General features: G+C 38.7%; 1 protein-coding gene across 2 annotated transcripts in view; it reads right to left on the bottom strand.

Annotated features, from left to right (window-relative positions):
* The window catches only part of SLC5A8 (solute carrier family 5 member 8), a 51020-nt gene extending 36472 nt beyond the window's left edge, over positions 1–14548 (bottom strand). For both annotated transcript variants that reach the window (XM_032493544.1, XM_006193344.3), the window contains exons 1-3: positions 13770–14548; positions 7116–7181; positions 5061–5112 (exon numbers count right to left, since the gene is read on the bottom strand). In XM_032493544.1, coding sequence (XP_032349435.1) covers positions 5061–5112; positions 7116–7181; positions 13770–14120 — 469 coding nt within the window. In that variant the 5' untranslated portion in view covers positions 14121–14548. The remainder of the gene's footprint in view (positions 1–5060; positions 5113–7115; positions 7182–13769) is intronic.
* Positions 14549–19216: the final 4668 nt, after the last annotated feature.

Raw genomic sequence — 19216 nt, 5'->3', positions numbered from 1 at the left:
CACAATCTATGAAAGAAATAATTGATTAGCTGGGCACCATTAAAATTAAAAACATATGCTCTGTGAAAGACAACAGCAAGGAATTAGAAGACAAGCCATAGACTGAAAGAAAAGTTTGCAAAGGACACATCTGATAAAGGACTGCTATCCAAATTACACACATACACACAACTCAAAACTCAACAATAAGAAAACAAACAATCTGATTTTAAAATGCGCCAATGATCTTAACAGACTCCTTATAAAAGAAGATATATAGATGGCAAATAAGCACATGAAAAAATGCTCCACATCATATGTCAGCAGGAAATGCAAATTAAAACAACAGTGAGATACCACTAGACACTTATTAGAATGGCCAAAATTTGGAACACTGACAACACCAAATGCTGACAAGGATTGAGAATGCAAAATGGTAACAGCCATTTTGGAAGACAGTTTGATGGTTTTTTACATACTCTTATCATATAATCCAACAATTGTGCTCCTTGATATTTACTCAAAAGAGCTGAAAACTGTATGAAACTGTATGAAATAGTCTCCCCAAAAAGTTGAAATGAAGTCTGAGAAAGCTTCTAGATCTAGTTCACAAGAAATACAGAGGACTGGAGAACATTAAATGACCCCATGGTGATGCAATCAGTAAAACCAAGAGCCTGGAAAATTAACCAACTGAACCTTTGACATTTGTAGAATATTATCCCCAACAACTACACAATACACATTCTTTACTATAAAAGTATACGGAATGTTCAGCAAGATAGACCGTATCTGGGCCATAAAACAAATCTCAACATATTTCAAAGAATTATCGTAATAGGTCTCTGACCAAAGCAGTATCAATTTAGAAATTAGTAAAAAAAAAAAAAAAAAAAAAAGTTTGAAAATCATTAAATATTTGAAAATTATGTAACATGCTTTTAAATAACCTGAGGGTAAAAGAAATCACAAGGGAAAAATTAGAAAATATTTTAACTGAATGATAATAAAAACACAATGTCCCAGAATCTGTGGGATGCAGATGAAGCAATACTCACAGAAAAACTTATAACTTTAAGTGTTTCTATTATAAAATAGGAAAGATTTAAAATCAATGATCTAAGTTTCTACCTTAAAAAGCTAGAAAATTTAAGCCCAAAGTATTAAGAAGAAAAGGAAACAATAAACATAATAGCACAAATTAATGAAACAGAAAGCAAACAAAATCCACAGAGCCAAAAACTGGTCAAAAAAGGACTAGCAAGATACATCAAGAAAAAAAAAACACAGAAAATATATCAATATTAGATATAATAAGAAGGGATGGCACTATAGATACCACAAATGTCAAAAAGATAACAAGAGGACACTTTAAACAATTTTATGCCAATGAATTTGACAAATTAGATAAAATGAATTAATCCTAAAAGACACAGTTGACCAAAACTGACTCAGTAAGAACTAGAAAATATTAGTAATTCTATTAAAGAAACTGAATCCATAAACCAAAACCTTTTTATAAAAACAAACAAACATCAGGCCAGATGCCTTCATTACGAATTCTTTGAAGCATTTAGGAAAGAAATAGACAGTTTTATATAAACTCGTTCAGAAAATAGAGGAAGGAACACTTCCCAAATCATATAAAGCCAGTATAACCGATATAAAAATCCTGACAAAGGAAAAGTAAATTTCAGACCAATATTCCTCATAAACTGTAAAAATCCTAGACAAAATATTAGCCAATCAAATGCAGCAATATATAAAAAGGTTATGACCAAGTGAGGTTTATCCCAAGAATGAAAATTGGTTTATATATAATTTCCCACATTAACAGTAAAGTAAGGCAAAAAAGAGAGAAAAAACATATAGATAGACAAAGAAGTAGTAAAACTGTCTCTATTCATAAACAACATGAAACTCCTAAGGGATCTGCCAAAAGCTTACTTGAATTAGTGAATATATTGAGCAAGTTCTCAGGCTAGATGATCAACATATAAAAGCCAATTATACTTTTATACACTTGCAAATGATGAATAATTAGAAAATGATATAATAAAACAATACTATTTGCAACAGCACCAAAAACATCAACTACCTAGAAATAAATCTAAGAAATATGTACAAGACTTCAACATCAAAAACTGAAAAACATTACTGAGAGTAATTGTAAAAGGCCTATGTAAATGGATAAATATACCATGTAATGGACTGGAAGAATATTTGCTTTTGTAAAGTGTCAGTTCAAGTCTTTTTTTTCTAGGTTATTAGTCTTTTTGTATTCATTTTATTATTCCATGAAACAGTAAGTTCAACATCAACAGTCATTAGCAAAATGCAAATTAAAACCACAAAAGATAATAGATCCTACAACTAGAATGGCTACAGTTGAAAAGAAAAATATAAAATGTTGACAAGGATATGGAATAACTAGAATTCTCATACACTGTAGGATAGGATGGGCATGCAAAATGGTATAACCACTTAGAAAAGCTATTTGGCAGTTCTCTTAAATTTTACATGTGCATCTACCCTGTGCTAGGTCAGAAAAGGTATTTACACTGGTTCCAGGTATTCATCCCCTAAAAATGAAAATGTGTCAAAAAGGAAAGCAAGACAAAACAAAACCTGTACAAGAATAGTCTTAGCAGCCTTAATGCAAAATAGCCTATAACTGGAAAAAGCATCCATCAACAACAGAATGGATAAAAGATTTTGGTAGATGTATATGATAAAATTCTAGCAATAGAAAAAAAAATGGACTACTGATACATGCAGCAACATGAATGAATGTTTCAAAAACATTTTTTTGAGCAAAAGAAACCAGATGCAAAAAGGCACTATATAATTCCATTTATATAAAATCCAAGAACAGGGAAAACTAATTTATGGTGATAAAATCAGACACTGACTGCTTGGAGATTTATTAGAAAGAAGCACAAAAAACTTTTTCTTTCTGGGATTTGATGATGGAAATACTCTATATCAAGATGGGTCGTGGTCACACAAGTATACAAAATTTTCAAAACTCATCCAACTATACACTTAGGTACAGTGAATTTTATAATATACAAGTTATATCTCAATAAAAATGTGGTTTTTATTTTAAAATGCAAGAAAGAGAAACAAGACAAACGAAACTAATAACAATTACATAAACTTATTTGGGTCCTGATTCTGACAGACACTGAAAAAAAATCAGGGAAATCTGAACACTGACGTCATATTGATGACATTAAGGAACTAAAGTTTTAGAAATGATGAAGGTAAAGTTGTGTTTAAAAAAGCACATCCTGGTAAAAAACTTGCAGTTATAGAATACATTAGTTACGGGAATATAATGTACAGCATGGTTAATAGTACTAGTATTGCATATTTTTAAATTTGCTAAGAGAGTAAATCTTAAAAGCTCTCATCACAAGAAAAAAATTGTAACTATGTATGATGATGGATGTTCACTAGACTTATTGTGGTGATCATTTTGCAATATATACAAATATTGAACATTACGGTATCCCTGAAACTAATGTTTTATGTTAATTATACCTCAATAAAAAAAACACATGCTTACTCTAAAAGACGTATTGAATTCAGATGAAATGATGAAATATCTCAGATTTACAGAAAAATAATCTAGTGAGGGAAACAGGGAGTGAATTAAGCCAAGAATTGATAATTATTAGTGTAGAGTTAGCAGTACACTGAGGTTCAATATACTATTCTATTTTAGCATGTTTTAAGTTTTCCATAATTAAACAAAAGTTTTAAAAATTTGTACCTAAAGAATGTTAAATTCCAATTCCGCCAAATGAGTTTCTATTGAGCATCCGTTGTACACCAAGTACCCTGTCTATGCCTGTGCCTGCTGCCTTGGTACAGTAAGGATGGACAACTGATGTTCAAGTAGTCAAAATGCCATTTCTCAGATCCTAGTTTACTCCTAAGGAGTGGCTCAACATACTGATGAAAACAGAGTCCTTGATTTCTTCACAGATTGAAGTCAGTGCTTTCTTATTCCCCAAACTGTACTTTAAAACCCTCAAGCCAACATCTTTAATTACACTTAAAGCCAACAGGTAACCTATGCAGTATATAGCTCATATCTTTACATATGAAGTGATCCATTCATGATGCTGGTAATACTAATATGGAACATGCCCGACATTCAGAATTCAAGGGCACACTCTGTAATGATACTGTTGCACTTGATAAATGTAGGCAACAACTATTATCTACATACCATGAAATCAAGAATGTGGAGTTAGCCTGGGTTTTCCATTTTCTATTAACTTAGGGAACTGCACCACATTCTTCCCATCACAGAGTCCACTTGTCCATTTTACAAGGAAGTGTTAGAGATAAAGTCACTTCTGACTGATAAGAATTCAAAGGATGTAGTGTTTCCCTGAAGCCTTTTGAGAGTATGACTAACACACACCTTTGCCTCAATAAACAATCTCTGTCTCACTGCTATTATCTATCCAAATCGAGGAGAGTAACTTGTTGATCAGCACAGCCTTCACACATTTGTTTATAAGGATACTATAGCCATCTGTCACTTTTGTCACTAGGAGCAATCTGATATTTCAAACCTCACAGATTTCTTTTTCTTGTATTTTGGCCACAGTAGAAATGGGGAAAAGAAAAGCTTCTCTCCCTGCCAAATTTTACAATGAGACTGAGCCAAGGCTGAATTAACACAGAAGCCTCTTGGAGATGGGTTCCAGGTTACAGCCACAAAGGGAGGAAGTAGCAGTCATTTGTGATTGAGACTATAGGGGGCATCTGTTCTGAAGGAATGGAGAATGGCTGGTTGGCACATCCCAGAGAAACAATGACCAGTGAGTGAAGTCCACCCTTCTACTTACTAACCTACAGACCTTTTGGAGCTATCGATCCAGGAACCCAAAGAAGCTGCTAGTGTAGACACTGAGCCTACCGCGCCCCCCTCAAGCTGATACAGGTTACTGGAAGCATTCTTCTACCTCCTTATCTCCCCAAAGAGAGAATAAGATAAGAGTAAGCTCTATTAAAAATGAACCCCCAAATGTGAGTGACACATTGGTAACTCTAAAATTTACCTTGATTCAAAGCCAGGGCAGGGGCATAAATAACGATTCCAGTATACAGAATCTAGTGGGAAGAAAGAAAATCAAATAAGTGGTATGAATTATAAAATGAAATTTTTTTTTATAAATTTGATTATGAATTAAAACAGCAGCTTCAATACACTTAACAAAATTTGCCTGTAACTTGAAAAATGTTATTTAAGTGAAGTTGACTCTCCTTTTCCACTTATGGGGTGATCATAGGTTACAAAAACCTTTTATGACCAATTTTGTGTAAAAATATGGACTTTTAATGCAATGCATAGTGTGGATAGTCACTGATCCATCAATTCAAGCTTGAAATACATTTTTCTAGATCTAAAAACATTAGAAAGAATATAAATTTAAAAGTGGACAATCCCTCATTCATATGCTTTCAAATTATTGTTAATCATTGCAGAAATAACTGGGAAAACAGTGAAAAAAATTTGGAAACTGGTTTTTAAAAGTTTGCACGCCTACTAATTAAAAGTGCAATTTTGCCCTAAAATCTCCTGAAAGCCAATGAAAACTCTATTCCATCTTTTTAATATTATTTTACCATTTTTCATTCATACATTTAACAAATATTTATTAATCTGGGGTACAATAGTTAGTAAGACAAACATGGTCTTTTTTCTCAGAATATCATTTTCACTGCACTTAACCTTTCTAATGTATCACACAGAAGCTAGATCTATGACTACTCTACAAAGCATATTATGAAAAGACATATGTTGTATTTGAATGTTTGATTAAATTACATGGGAGATCTCTGGAAGTAAGTCCTTCAAACAGCAGATCTTAAAGCTCCCCTCTTTTTGCAAGAATGAACAAGCTTCCCACAGTCATTATTCTGTCCAAGTTAAAGATTCGAAAATGTGAACACAGGTCGCCTTCCTACCACTTGTGCCACTTTTTTATTGGCGTTTCTAACAATAATCCAAAGAGGGTCTGAACTGTTGAATGCAAGCTACCAGCCTCAGCTCTGTGTCAGAATCTCTCTCTACCAGACCCCAAAGGGCTTTTTCCTTTTACACTGCAAGTATTAAGGACTGATATAATTTAAGCTATGTAATTTATAAAGATATAAAATGCAGTTGAGTTAAATAACTTACAAAGGCACTCTTTCATGCTGCAGCGAATGCTTGGGTAGCTTTTGATTGGAGAAACAGAATTCTAAATAGGGATGAGAATGAAAACTCCTTCCTCTAACTCCATTATCAAACTCATCCCTAAAGCACTTAGCTGCCAAATGTCAGATATCAATCACGTGACAATGATCGTGCCAAGCTTCCAGCAGTCTGGCTGAAGAGTGGGAAGCAGTCTTTGTCACTGATTGCTTGGCAAATCTTTGCTTTCCATTTGTGCCAAACAGTGAATGTATACTTGCATATTCTTGAATCACTGGATTATATACTTGGCTTTAAAAACTCCTCCAGAGTGCTTGGTTCTGTTGTTGTACACTCAGCAACTGCTTCAATTGAGTCTTATGGTACAATTTTTTTAAAGACAGCACAGATTCATTTTTTTTAAGTATGCTTTCAAACAAAGAAAATTATTTCCTAATGTCTTCCTATTTCAATTAATTTTTTCAAACCTATTCCTCAACAAGTTGCAAAAATACTATGAAACATACAAATTGCTTTCCCTTTATTACAATTCCTACTATCAGCTACTATAGTTCCTTCAAATATCTCTGTCATCTCAGTAATGCCCTTATGGTTGCTTTGGTGGGGACAGAGGGAGGTGTAATAGGGAAAAGCATATTTTCCTAAAGCAACAAACTGTTGCTTGATCAGTAAAATATTCAGTGTTCACTTAAATCACTGTTTTCCTGGGAAGTAATTAATTTGCTAAAACAGTGTTTAATGATCTTAAGGATTAATGCTACGTAGTGACAAGCGTTTTTCCTTTTTTGTTTCCTCCTATTTTCAATATCTCTTTTTATATCTTTCATGTATTTACCAAATAAGCTTGGCCCAGATGCCTTGTTTAAAAACATTTTAGATGAAAAAAGATAAAATAATTGAACTGAAAGCTACTTACTGTTAGAACAATGAAGAGGAATGTTCCACAGAGACGAACATATTTGTTAAATCGAAGTTCTAAATACTGTTTCCAAAAAAGGAAAAAATGGTTAATACATGAAACCTCTGGATACTTTTTAAAAATCAGCAGCTTAAGAAGTAAAGGAGTTAGAAATTTAAAGCAACTTCATAACTAATTTGTACTCTGCATTTCTATTTTATTATTATTTTTAATTACATGTAGCAAAATTTTTGTTTTAGAAAATTTGTTTTGTACTCTGATTTAGAGTGCAGTTCAGTGGATTTTAACACAGACAGAACAGTTCCATCCTCTCCAGAAACCTCCTTCATGTCACTCTTTTGTAGTCAAACCCTCCCCCACTCCTAAACTTTTGTAATCACCAAGTTTTGCCTTTTCTAGAATGTCATACAGATGGAATTATATTCTGCATTTTTATAGTGAGCAGCATTGTCCTCCCCTTTCTCTTGGTATCTACTCAATACATTTCCCTTGATTCACTTAGGGAATCAACCCTTTCCCACTTCAGGCTATTGTGATGGAATCGTCAATCAAGGCGCTCTGCCTCTTCTGACCAAAGGCTGGTCACATGACCCAAGTTCAATCAATCAGATTCTCTTCTCAATGGCGATTTGAATCTTAGAGGCAAGAGACAGAGACAGAAAATGATTGGAGCAGAAGCAGACGATCCTGACAGGGTGGCCTGAAGAGACTGCCCTGGCTTCTGTTCTTTTTACAGTCTGTTTGCTCAGCTTTTCCCTCTATTCTATGAGCTATCCCCACATCCTTTCAATAAAAATGTTTAACTTAAATCAGCTCAAGTCAGTTCCTGTTCAGAGCCAACCTTGACATCTGTGGTATCTTACGATATACAGGCAGACCTCGGTTTATTGAATGTCACTTTACTGTGTCTCACAGAACCTGTGTTTTTTACAAACTGAAGGTATGTGGCAGCCTTGCATTGGGCAAGTCTATTGGCACCATTTTTCCAACAGCATTTGCTATTTCATGTCTGTGTGTCATATTTTAGTAATTCTCACAATATTTCAAATTTTTTCATTATCATTATATTTGTTATGTTGATCTGTGATCAGTGATCTTTGATGTTACTATTGCAAAAAGATGATGACTCGCTGAAGGTTCAGAAGATGGTTAGCATTTTTTAGCAATAAGGTAATTCTTTAATTAAAGTATGTATATTGTTTTATAGACATAAAGCTATTGTACACTTAATAGACTACAGCATGGTGTAAACATAACTCTTATATGCACTGGGAAACCAAAAAAATTCATGTGACTCGTTTTATTGCAATATTCACTTGACTGCAGTGGTCTGGAATCAAACTCGCAATATCTCCGAGGTAGGTCAGTAGGGTGCTAATCTCCCATTTTATATATCATAATGTATTACAGAGTTAGAATCCTAGGATTTCAGAGCTGGAAGGAAGCTAGGGTCCAAGACATTCTTTAACTTAGATATTATTAGTACACATAGAATTTTAAGGCTGACAATAGTCTTTTTATCTAGCAGAAAAAAAGAGGAAGGAAAAACTGACATTAGGTAAATATCTTTTCAGAGGAAAAGATACCAGATATTTTTGCTTCATAATCCAGCTAACTTACAGAGTATTTGCTGGATGCACTATCCTCCCAACAACTCCATGAGGCAGTTACTATGCATAAGCGCATGTTAAAGACCAGGGCACTGGGGCTTCAGAGATTACACCAAGGTTGCAAGCTAGTAACTGTTAGAGGAACAATGCAAATCTAGAACTATCTGATGTCAAAATCTGTGCATGCAACCGCTATGTTATTTGAAATAACAAGTGAACTAACCACATGGCTAAGATTCATCCAGTGTGAATGAGTGGCACTGACACACAGCGAGACCTCCCAAAATAAATGGTGAGTAAAAAGCGTACAGTGCAGAGCACTGGGGGAAGAGTCGCAGTCCTTGTTCCAGCCTCATTCCTGACTTCACGGTCTTGGGGCAGTCACTCAAAATCTCAATTTCCTCCTTCTGACAATGTGGCTCACAGTAATAATTCTTTCCCCTCTTACTTTGCAGGGTTTTGGACACTACCAAATGATGGAAATGGATGCGGAAATGTTGTAAACTGTTCACTTAAAAGTAAGACATTAAGAAGCTGGTATCCAAATCCCCATTAGGCCTTGAGATTTTGAATCTCAGTGAATAACATGTGTCAAAATCATCCAAGTATATTTTAGAAGACTTTTCAGAAGACCCAAGAAGTGTCTTGAAGCCTGGAAACAGGACACTGTTTTTTCTTCCAAGTTGTTTTAGTAAAATTATTAAAAATAAATATACATAAATTGCTAGAAAAGGTCTTTTCTAGGCACATGCATCCAAATTGCTGGAGACTAAAGAAAACTGCAGAGAAAAATGTGATGGAGGCAAGAAATCAACAAGTTGAACCAAATATATATATATATATATATATATATATATATATATATATATATATATATATATATATATATATATGTATTTCCCTCCTCACATAAGGCTAACTCAAGACAGAACCAAGAAGTTCTATCACATCTCAATGTTGACTGAAAAAAGTGCACAACCTAAAAGTTGAGACTTATGTTTTACTGCAAAGCCTAACTGAGGACTATGGCCCAGGATGGCAGGCTCTGGGACAGCTCTGTGGGACTGTTCCAAAGAGGTAAGAAAGGAGCCAGGATATATAGCAGTATTTGCTGAAAACAAACACATACATGTAGTTGAACATCAAAAGATTACCGCTAATCACAAAAAACAGATCCCAAGTTAGTGATTTTAACGCTTTTCTATGCATGGGAAGATGCAAGGCTCTGGGCTTATTGAAATCATTCCTTTCATAAACATCTTAACTACCTAGCATCAGTACCCTGCTTTTCTCCTTCCTAAATTCCTCTGAGGGCGCACCATGGGGGGTGGCTGCAGTGGTTGATAATTTTCTGGCTACAACATTCTTTGTTTACTGAAATGGCAGGGACATTCTTTGTCCACATCACTGGGCTGCTAAGCAATATCTGAAGACTAAGTCACTGATCAATAAGCTCAGAGAAAAGCTCTAGGATTTCTAGACAAAACTACAGTATAACAGTAGGTGCCCATGTAACTGAGCAGGACCCAATGGACTTTCCCGGGACAGACCCCTGCCCCCAAGTCCTCTGTCTGCCTCTTGTTCGTAGAAAAGCTGTCATCCCCCAGGCCTTCCCTGAGTCACAAAAGCCTGGCTCAAAAATTAATGATTGAAAGGATGTGACCTTGTAGAGACAAATGTAGCAGTTGGGCCAGGAAAACTGGTAACAATTTAAACAGTAAATCAGCCATATGGCAGTCACAGAGCCTCTGGTTCCTCCCAAAGTACCTTGATAACAGTATCTGATACACATTTCCCGAGTTGTTTTCAAGATGCTAAAACTCCCACCAAATGGAAGAAGTTAGATACCTGATGACCATAAGCAGGTGGCCCCACACCTACTGGAGCCTGAGGATGGATAATGTTAACCCCTGTGACACTGTCCTGTTTCCTCACCATCAACCAATCCCAGAATGATGCACAAGCTTATCATATACCCTGTGACCCTCTTATCCCTCAAACTGCCTTTAAAAATGCTCCACTAAAATCCATTGGGGAGTTCAGGTTTTTTGAGCATCATCTTCCCCCGACTCCTTGTCTGGCACCTTTACAACAAACGCTGCACCTTCCTTCACCACAACCTGGTGTCAGTAGATTGATTTTACTGTCCACAGGCGAGCAGGACAAGGTTTGGATCCGGTAATACCTATGGTCAGACAAGATCTCTCATAGTCCTCAGTGCTTTGAATAACTTAGGAATGCTAAGACTTCTACTGAATTAAAAAAAAAAAAAAAAGAAGAAGAGTCTGGGCAACTTAGTTCAAACACATAGATTTTGCTGGATACAGAAAGATCCTCAAGAAAGAAGCTGTGAATGAAATTGGATTCCTGTGTGATATTTCTTATCTGTGGGCATGCGCGTTGCTAAACACCTATCAGGACTATACCTTGAAGGCAATAATGGTAATAAATAGATATCAAAAATGCTTCTGAACAGCTAATTGTAGCTAACAAACTATAACTAGGGAGAGATTCCATACATGAGTAAGTAGACCAGGGTACCTCAATGCTGGGATTCTTACTCTGTAGAGTTGGTTCTACCTCTCAGGATAAAACAAACAAAAAATTCCTCAAGAAAGTGTTTTCCATGACCCACCATCAGGGACATGGCATGTTACCTAATTTCTCTGTCCCCAGTTGCCTGGCATCCACTGGTCATAGACAACTCCAGTGTGCCCACCACTCCACATGTCCTGCATGTGTTCTAAGCTCTGCTCGGGTTATAATTCCCCAGACCCTTCAGAAGCAGTCAGTATGCACCACTGCACAGCCTCAGGCACGTGTTCACTTTGCTTCACACTCTCTTGTGTAGCTTAGCTTCTTAATCCGAGTCTCTTTGTCTGCAAAGTGGGGCTCTCACAGTATCTCCTTTATCAGGGTGATTTTGAGTATTGAGCCAGATAATGCATGTAAAACAGGCAGCCCAGTGCCCAGCCTGTATTAAGCATTCAGTAAACATTAGCCTTTTGCCATTTTTAGCTGGAACCCTGCTAACTTAGCCTCCACCACTGGAAACTTGTGGAAAATCAGTTTCTGGCTGAGTTAATGTTGCTGCCCCGAAGAGGTATGGGTCAGTGATTATGTGTGAAGCATTCATCTATGGAGACTGAAGTCCTCTTGCCAGGGTCTTCAAACGGTTTCTGGGTTTTGGAGTTGGTTAACTGCAGATCAGAGCTCACAGACTCAAATGCCTACAGATCTCATCTGGTAAAATACACAAGTGGATGGACCAGGTGTTCATTTATTAATGGGCTGAAATATTTCTCATGTCCACTAAGAGGTATGTTCTCTCATATCACCTCAAAACAGGAACTCCCTTCTCCCCTGTCCATTTTCCCTTCTGAATTTTTGATAAAAAGCTGAATGCAGATAGATCTGTCTATCATCAGAAAGCAACCATGCAGATACAATGAGGAGGCCTCAACACAGAAATTAAGAGGGAGTGAGAGCAATGGCTATAAACTGGGGTTCTTATGGCCACAGGGACTATGAGCCCAGTGTCACCAGTCTTCTAAGTTTCAAAAGAACCCAGAATCTGGAATTTTACTTGATTTCCCATCATTACTAAATGCTAAATAAACTTTTTTCAAAACACTATAAGGGTTAAAAAAAAAAAAAAAAGGAACTAAGACTGTGTTTAGTTTAGGGCAGTCAATATGGAACCTTTGAGCAAAATACAGAAATTCCATCCTGCTCACTTCTGGGGTAATGACTAAACTTTCCCAAACACAGTGACCAGAGTGCAAAGAAGGCAATGCTGCCCGAGGGCCACCTCACCCTGCAAGACATCACTAAAGCCCAGGCAATTTGTCACCAACACTTGTGCCATTGGGGCTCTGTCCCCAGCACCAGTTGAACCAGCCTCACTAAGAAACCACCTTCCAGTGCCTCTGGGTTGGGGCAAATACTACATAATTTCAAGGACAAAGCTGGCTGCTGAGAATGAGGCTCTGAGCCCTCTGGATAATGGCTTATTAGAGGGAAAACTTTGCAGATTTGTTCCTGGAGCTCATGGAACTGGGCCAGACCACTCCCCTGAGCTTTTATCCTCCCCTGACACTCCCATTCAATAGCTCTTTAAACTAAACCAAACATTTGCACTATCTTTACAAAACCCTTTCCGGCAGACAACTTGAGAAAACCAGTAACCAGTGGACCTGCAACTGGAAAGACGGTTTTCCTCAACCATCTTTCTAAGAGAAAGAAGGAGAGAAGGAAGAGCTGTTTAAGAACCTTGTAGCCAAATTTCCCCAAGGATTCCAAGGTAACCACCTCTACCATCACTACCCAAATACTTACTGCCAACACTTATTCAGCACTTAACCTGTGTCAAACACTATTCTAACCGCTACATTTGCATCTCATTTAATCTTCCCAACAACCGGATGAGGTAGGTGGTGGTATTTCCATTTTGAGATGAAGAAATAGGCACAAAAGGTTAAGTAAGTCACCCCAGGTTATCCAGCTAGTTAAGTGTAGAATCTGGTCTCAGACACTGGGACAAGAGATAACAGCAGCTAAACTCAGGTGTCTGCCTCTCTGTGGAAGGTGTGTACAGAGAGGGAAGGGTGGGAAGAGAACACAGGCTTCTCCGCTATCTTGGAAAAGTGAGTGGAGCCTGATGAAGAGAGGATTCATTTCAAGAAAGAGCTGAGAGTTGAATGACATATCTGCCCCCAAGATAGTAAGTTTACAAAATATTTCCCCTTGACTTGGAACCAAAGATGTTAAAGCTGAAAGAGCCTTAGCGAGCACTTGTTCAAATAACTCAGTTTACTTTGGGAACCTCTCTTTTTCACTGAGCTCATGAGAGGAAGTCCTAGGTTTTTTCCAACCTTTATAGGACATCTTTCCCTAAAAGAGGAGGGCGGGAGAGATGATGGACTCGGAAAGGGAGAGACTTCGATGTGGTGGTGAGTCTGCCACCAGGAAAATCCCTCCAGGGGCCTGAAAAGTCCACCACCCTCTCCCCGCCTCTCCCCAGACCCCCTTCACACTTTACCTCGTAGGTGCTGGTAATTCCCAGTTTGTAGAACACCGGAAGGAAGACCTCCGCGCTGATGACCACCACAAGGAAGTAGGTGATGGCAAAGATGCTGAATATGGCCCCAAAACGGTAGACCTCAGACGGGGAGCCCAGGACGGTGACCGCCGACATGAAGCTGGCGGTGAGGGACAGCGCCACCGGCACGGCGGTCATCCTGCGGCCGCCCATCAAGAAGTCCTTGGGGGTCTGCTGGCCGCCCGCCGCGAAGGCATGGTAGATGCCGACGACGGCCGAGATGAGCAGCATCGCGGCGAACACTACGTAGTCCCACACTGCAAAGGTGCCGATGCCCCGCGGTGCCTCCATGGCCGCGCGGTCGCCGGGTCCCTGCGCGCAAACTGGCGGTCCCGCGGCGCGCAGTCGGAGCTGGAACTTTACCTGCGCGCCCGGCGCTCACTTATTCCCGGGCGCCGCGAGCGCGGCGGGCGTGGCGCCCTGGGGTAATTAGACGCGTCCGGCAGGTGTCGGTCCCCGCGGGCCCGCAGCGTCCCGCAAAGGAAAAAGGGTACGCGCCGGCGGCAGCCTCCGCGCCCCCCGCAGCCAGCAGAGCCCTGGAAGTGGGACTTCAAGACAACCCCCACACCCACGCCGCGTTGCGTTCTCACCAGGTGCCAGGCCAGGGTGGCTCGGATCGCCGAGCGCCACGGACACCTGGGCAGGTGAGAACTGGAACGTCCAGCTGCCTCTGGCGAGTCCACAGAGAGCGCTCAGAGAAGATTTTATCAAGTGGCACCCGAGGGGACGCACCATTTAAATGAGCAGGTGACCGATGGGGGAGTGTGGGTCAAAGGGCAACTGTCCCGCCTTCACTTTTAACTTTTCACTTCAACAGACCCGGGCCCTTACAGGAAGATACACATGGAGTTTTAGACTGCCTTATTTGATAAATTAATGTGCGATTTGGGTGACAGTGAGCAGTGAGCTGAACTCCCAGTCCTTAGGCAAGTAAGTGGTTATAAAGGAGAGAAATAAGTCTGCTATTGGTTGCCTGTGTTTGCATTCAATAAACAATTTTGATCCCCAACAGTTTCTCCCACAAATGATAGTTACTATAATAATAATAATACCTACTATTTAATGAGCCTTACCATATGACTTATAACGTGCTTGGTACCTTATACATTAACCACTGTAATTCTTATTATTGCCCTTGATACAAGAATCGTCTCCATTTTTCCAATGAGGAAACTGGTTTACAAAGATTAAAGCACCTGTCCAAGGAAATGGTGGGCATTACAATTTTTAATCCAGGTCTGGTATCAGAATTCGTTTTCTTAATCACAAGGCTATATACCTTGCAGAGTTCAAATTTAGAAAAATGTTAACTGTAGGTACAACTATGTACACTTAAATGAAGACACGTGAAAGCATATGGAAAATGAGATCATTTCCAGTATTAGCACTCAGGACCTATTTTAAGTGGCTTGCTTTGAAATATTACTAACAACATGTAAAACAATGTGATTCTCAGGTTTTTCTTCTAAAATAGACCCTCTGGCCAAATATGCTCCAGCATATGTCTATTTCAAGCCATCCTTCTTCATTTTCATACATTTTTATAACTTACCAGTTGATCCTCGGTAAACAATCCACAGAATACATCTAGACCAACCCAGTATATGAAGAAAGCTGTATCAGATTTTACTTCTTTGTAAACTGATGTTATTTATATAACATTTTTGAAAGAAAATAAAGATGGAAATAGAAGCTAAATCCAAGTAACTCGATTATTTAAACAACTATGTGGTTTGGAATTATGGCCTACCTGTGTGAAATTTACTATATTTGCACTTACTATGACTCTCTTGGACAGAGACAGGATTTTCTCCTGCTGTCACTGCCTGGTGCTTAAACTGTCACTATGAAACAGCATCACAAAAGTTATAGCAGCATCCAGTGCATCTGGGGTTCTTCCATCTCCATCCAAACTGTAGTGCTTTACTTATAAAGATGATCCCTCCCAAGATTCACTGTGCACTGCCAGTGTATGCTACCCCCAATTTGCATCCTGCCAAAGGATTAAGCGAGATGATGTGTTCTCTGGAGGTGATGGCCTCTGACTGCATACGGAAACAGGAAGAGGCATTTTGGTGGAAGACACCCAGACAACAGAGGGTTGGCTGCCCAATTCTCTGAAAGGGGTAGAAGCTATGACTTTGAAACAGCATGGTACTGGTAGTGTAGCAGGAGTGGAGGGACAAGAGGTCTCCCTATCTACTTTTACAGAGACATTTCCTTTTCAAAATGGACCTTAAAGTCCAGTTAAATGTGACCTCCTAACAACTCAGCCCACATTATCAGGCCCTTGACCAGCTCTCAGACATTGTTCCTTCCACTTTTCCACCCCTATTTACTCATAATTCTTTGTTTATCTTGTTTGTAGACTGTCTCCTCCCACTGGAATAGAAGCTCCATGAAGGCAGGGACTTTATCTCTTTTGTTCACAACTATACTCCCCAGGTGGGAACAGCCTCGTACATGGTAGGTATTTAAAAAAAAATACTTGTTGAATATATGAATAGACAAAAGAAGGCATTATTTTAAAATTCTCTCAAATAAATTGCCTCAGTCCTGGTTTCTAATGTTGCAGATTTCATCTTTTCCTGTGTTTTCATAGACATTTCAGAGGAAAAATGAGAGAAACTACATCAGAAACTACTTTTTATTTTAAAGCTACATTTAGACCCAGAGCAGTTTTCGCATTATGTTTTTCTTACCCATTTTATCAGTTAATATTGCATTTGGCTGAAAGTGACATGCACCAAAATAACTGGTGTAAGATAAATGTTTATCTTACACATTTAAAGATGTCCAAAGATAAATAGCCCAGGATTGGGGTGCGGAGAGGGGTGAGGCTATGTGAAGTCACTTGAGATCCAAACTCCTCTCTTACAGTTCTACTATCCTAGATTTGGTTTCCATTTCAGCAAGAAGAAAGAAAGGGCTGAAGAGGGCATGTCCACATCCTTCAAGGACATTTCTCATTCATTTTATGTGGTAGTTCCACTTACACTCCTTTGAATAGAACTTAGTCATATGGCCATGTCTCATTGCAAGGGAGACTGGGAAATGAAATCTTTGTGCCAAGGGACCATGTGCCAAACTCAGTATGGGGGTCCCACTTCTAAGGAAGAAGAGAAGGGGTACTGGGGGACAACCAGGAGTCTGCTGCATCCAACTTAACTACAACTTTCACCAAACAGACTTCTTTTTCAGAGACCAGTTTCCCAGGGATTTTTACTATTTCCCCATAGGTCATCCTTAGCTGACAAAGTTAGAAGTCCTCAGGTTTAAAACCACAAACCAACCATGCCAATGACTAGTTCCTACCTTCCCTTCTCTATTTAAAGTTGATTGTCCCCATTTTTTTGACAAACAGCTATTCTCTGCTCAAGGAACCACTCAGAAGACCACTAACTCTAGGACCACGTAGAAGCAGACAGGTGCACATGTGAGGTTCTGAGTCAGAATGGAGGAGCACAGAGCAGACGGCACAGCGCCTGGTCACAGCTCGCTACCCCTTACTTGGCTGCTCATAGCCCTTGAAGAAAGCATTTCCCAAGTGCATTTTGAAATGTCATCTGCTGTGCTAAAAATCAATTTGCATTTTTAGGAAGACACTTTGTACACTGGATGGCATAAAGTCAAATCTCATTAAGATTATGTACAGGACACTATCCCAATTGTCTTTTTATCCAGACTACATTCTTTTAAGGAAGAGTCATGGCTATAATATGAAAATCTTGTGATACAGAAAATGTTGCAATGGCATCTGTTGTAATAGGATTATATCTGTGTCAGACACTTGGTGAAAGAAGAACAGGATTTCAAGCTCACATAAGTTCTAAATACAAGGCTATGATAAACACTCGTTTGGGAACAAATAATATTTAAAACTATTAACAAGTCAATAGTTAAGAAAGTTACATGGGCTACCTTCAAGTTTAAAACATTGGTTGCCTAAAAGTTATCTTAGTATAAAAACCAGATCCCTCCCAAAATAACGTAAACAAGATTAGCTATAAAGTACAAGTTCTCATTTTTTGTTTCCAGAACTTTCTTCCTGAGTTCACTTTTATTCTTCTCACTAATCAGTGGGCTTACAAACATACACAAATATATAATAAACTTATTTACGCAATGGCTTATAATTGCATAGTTCTTTTCTTTTAAGTTTTAGAAGTAGGTTCACATTTAACATTTCGTGAAAAATAGTACTTTAAACCACAGTAGGTATATATACACTTTTTTCCCCAGTCCCATTTGTGGTGTGTGTTTAAAATTTGGCAAAATAACTTTTTTTCCCAGAAAAGTAACTGGTGGCCTGCTACATCTGAAGGCCATACATACAGATATTGAGAAGAGGGTCAATAGAGAGAAACAGATTTCCAAACTGTTGCAAAATGTTTATTTACCACTTATCCTGAAACAAGAAAAGAAGAAAATTATATTGAAAATTACAGCACTGCATTACTAGTTACTTCACATCTTTTTGGAGTAGGTGTCTTCTGTGGAAATACAGGAGTTTTTCTGAATGACCTCTTTAATTTTTTTAAAAAGCAAAGTAGCTTAGACGGAGATCAACAGGAATGGATCGACACTCGCTGGTGATTATTTTTAAGTGGAGAAAGGACCTAGCATGTGCTGATATGTGTCACGGCTCATGCGAGGACAGAAGCTGCTCAAAGAGGTCTTGAATTGTCACGAGAAGACAGTCATCCCCACTCATCTCAGCACATACACCCCAAGTTTCTATCCCTCATATGGTTCCTTTCACTTACAAATGCTCTCACCCCATCTCTTCCTATTAGAATCTCACCTGTCATTTAAGGTAGACTCAAATGTCAACATTTTTTATAAAATATTTTACCACTCCTAATCCTACCTGCCCCACAACCTGATTACTCTCTCTCGCTGCTTTGTGTCCTTTTGTCATGTGTATAGTCAACTTTTTGGCCTTCATACTGGTATGATATTATAGTCATTTTAATCAAGGCTGTGAATGCAGGATAATCTTATGGATTCCATGAGTCCAAAAGCAGGATCTATGTCAAGGATCACTTGACATACCTGTTTCATTTCCCCCTTTCTCCCCAGATGGGCTTTCTCTGCATTGCCACAGGTGCGTGATCAGAAATGTCCACACCAGCGCTCATACGCCCTTAATTCCGTGGACAGCAGAGACTGGTTAACACCTCTGAGCTTTAATTCTAAATCACTTGGGTAGAATATCTGATTGGTGTAGCTTGGGTGCCATGTCTCTGGACTCCTAATCCCATCAGCAGTAGCCAGAATGGCAGGGTTCCCATTGTGGCTGCACAGATTTACCCTGAGGATGGGGAAGAGGGGACTGGTTTCCCATGTACGAGGGTGGTGAGCTGGCTAGATGCTCTGAAAGGTGC

Source organism: Camelus ferus, chromosome 12 (assembly GCF_009834535.1).
Source record: "Camelus ferus isolate YT-003-E chromosome 12, BCGSAC_Cfer_1.0, whole genome shotgun sequence".
Classification (NCBI taxonomy): Eukaryota; Metazoa; Chordata; class Mammalia; order Artiodactyla; family Camelidae; genus Camelus; species Camelus ferus.
The sequence above is the reverse complement of the archived record's forward strand: the minus strand, read 5'-3'. Positions and strand labels throughout refer to the sequence as shown.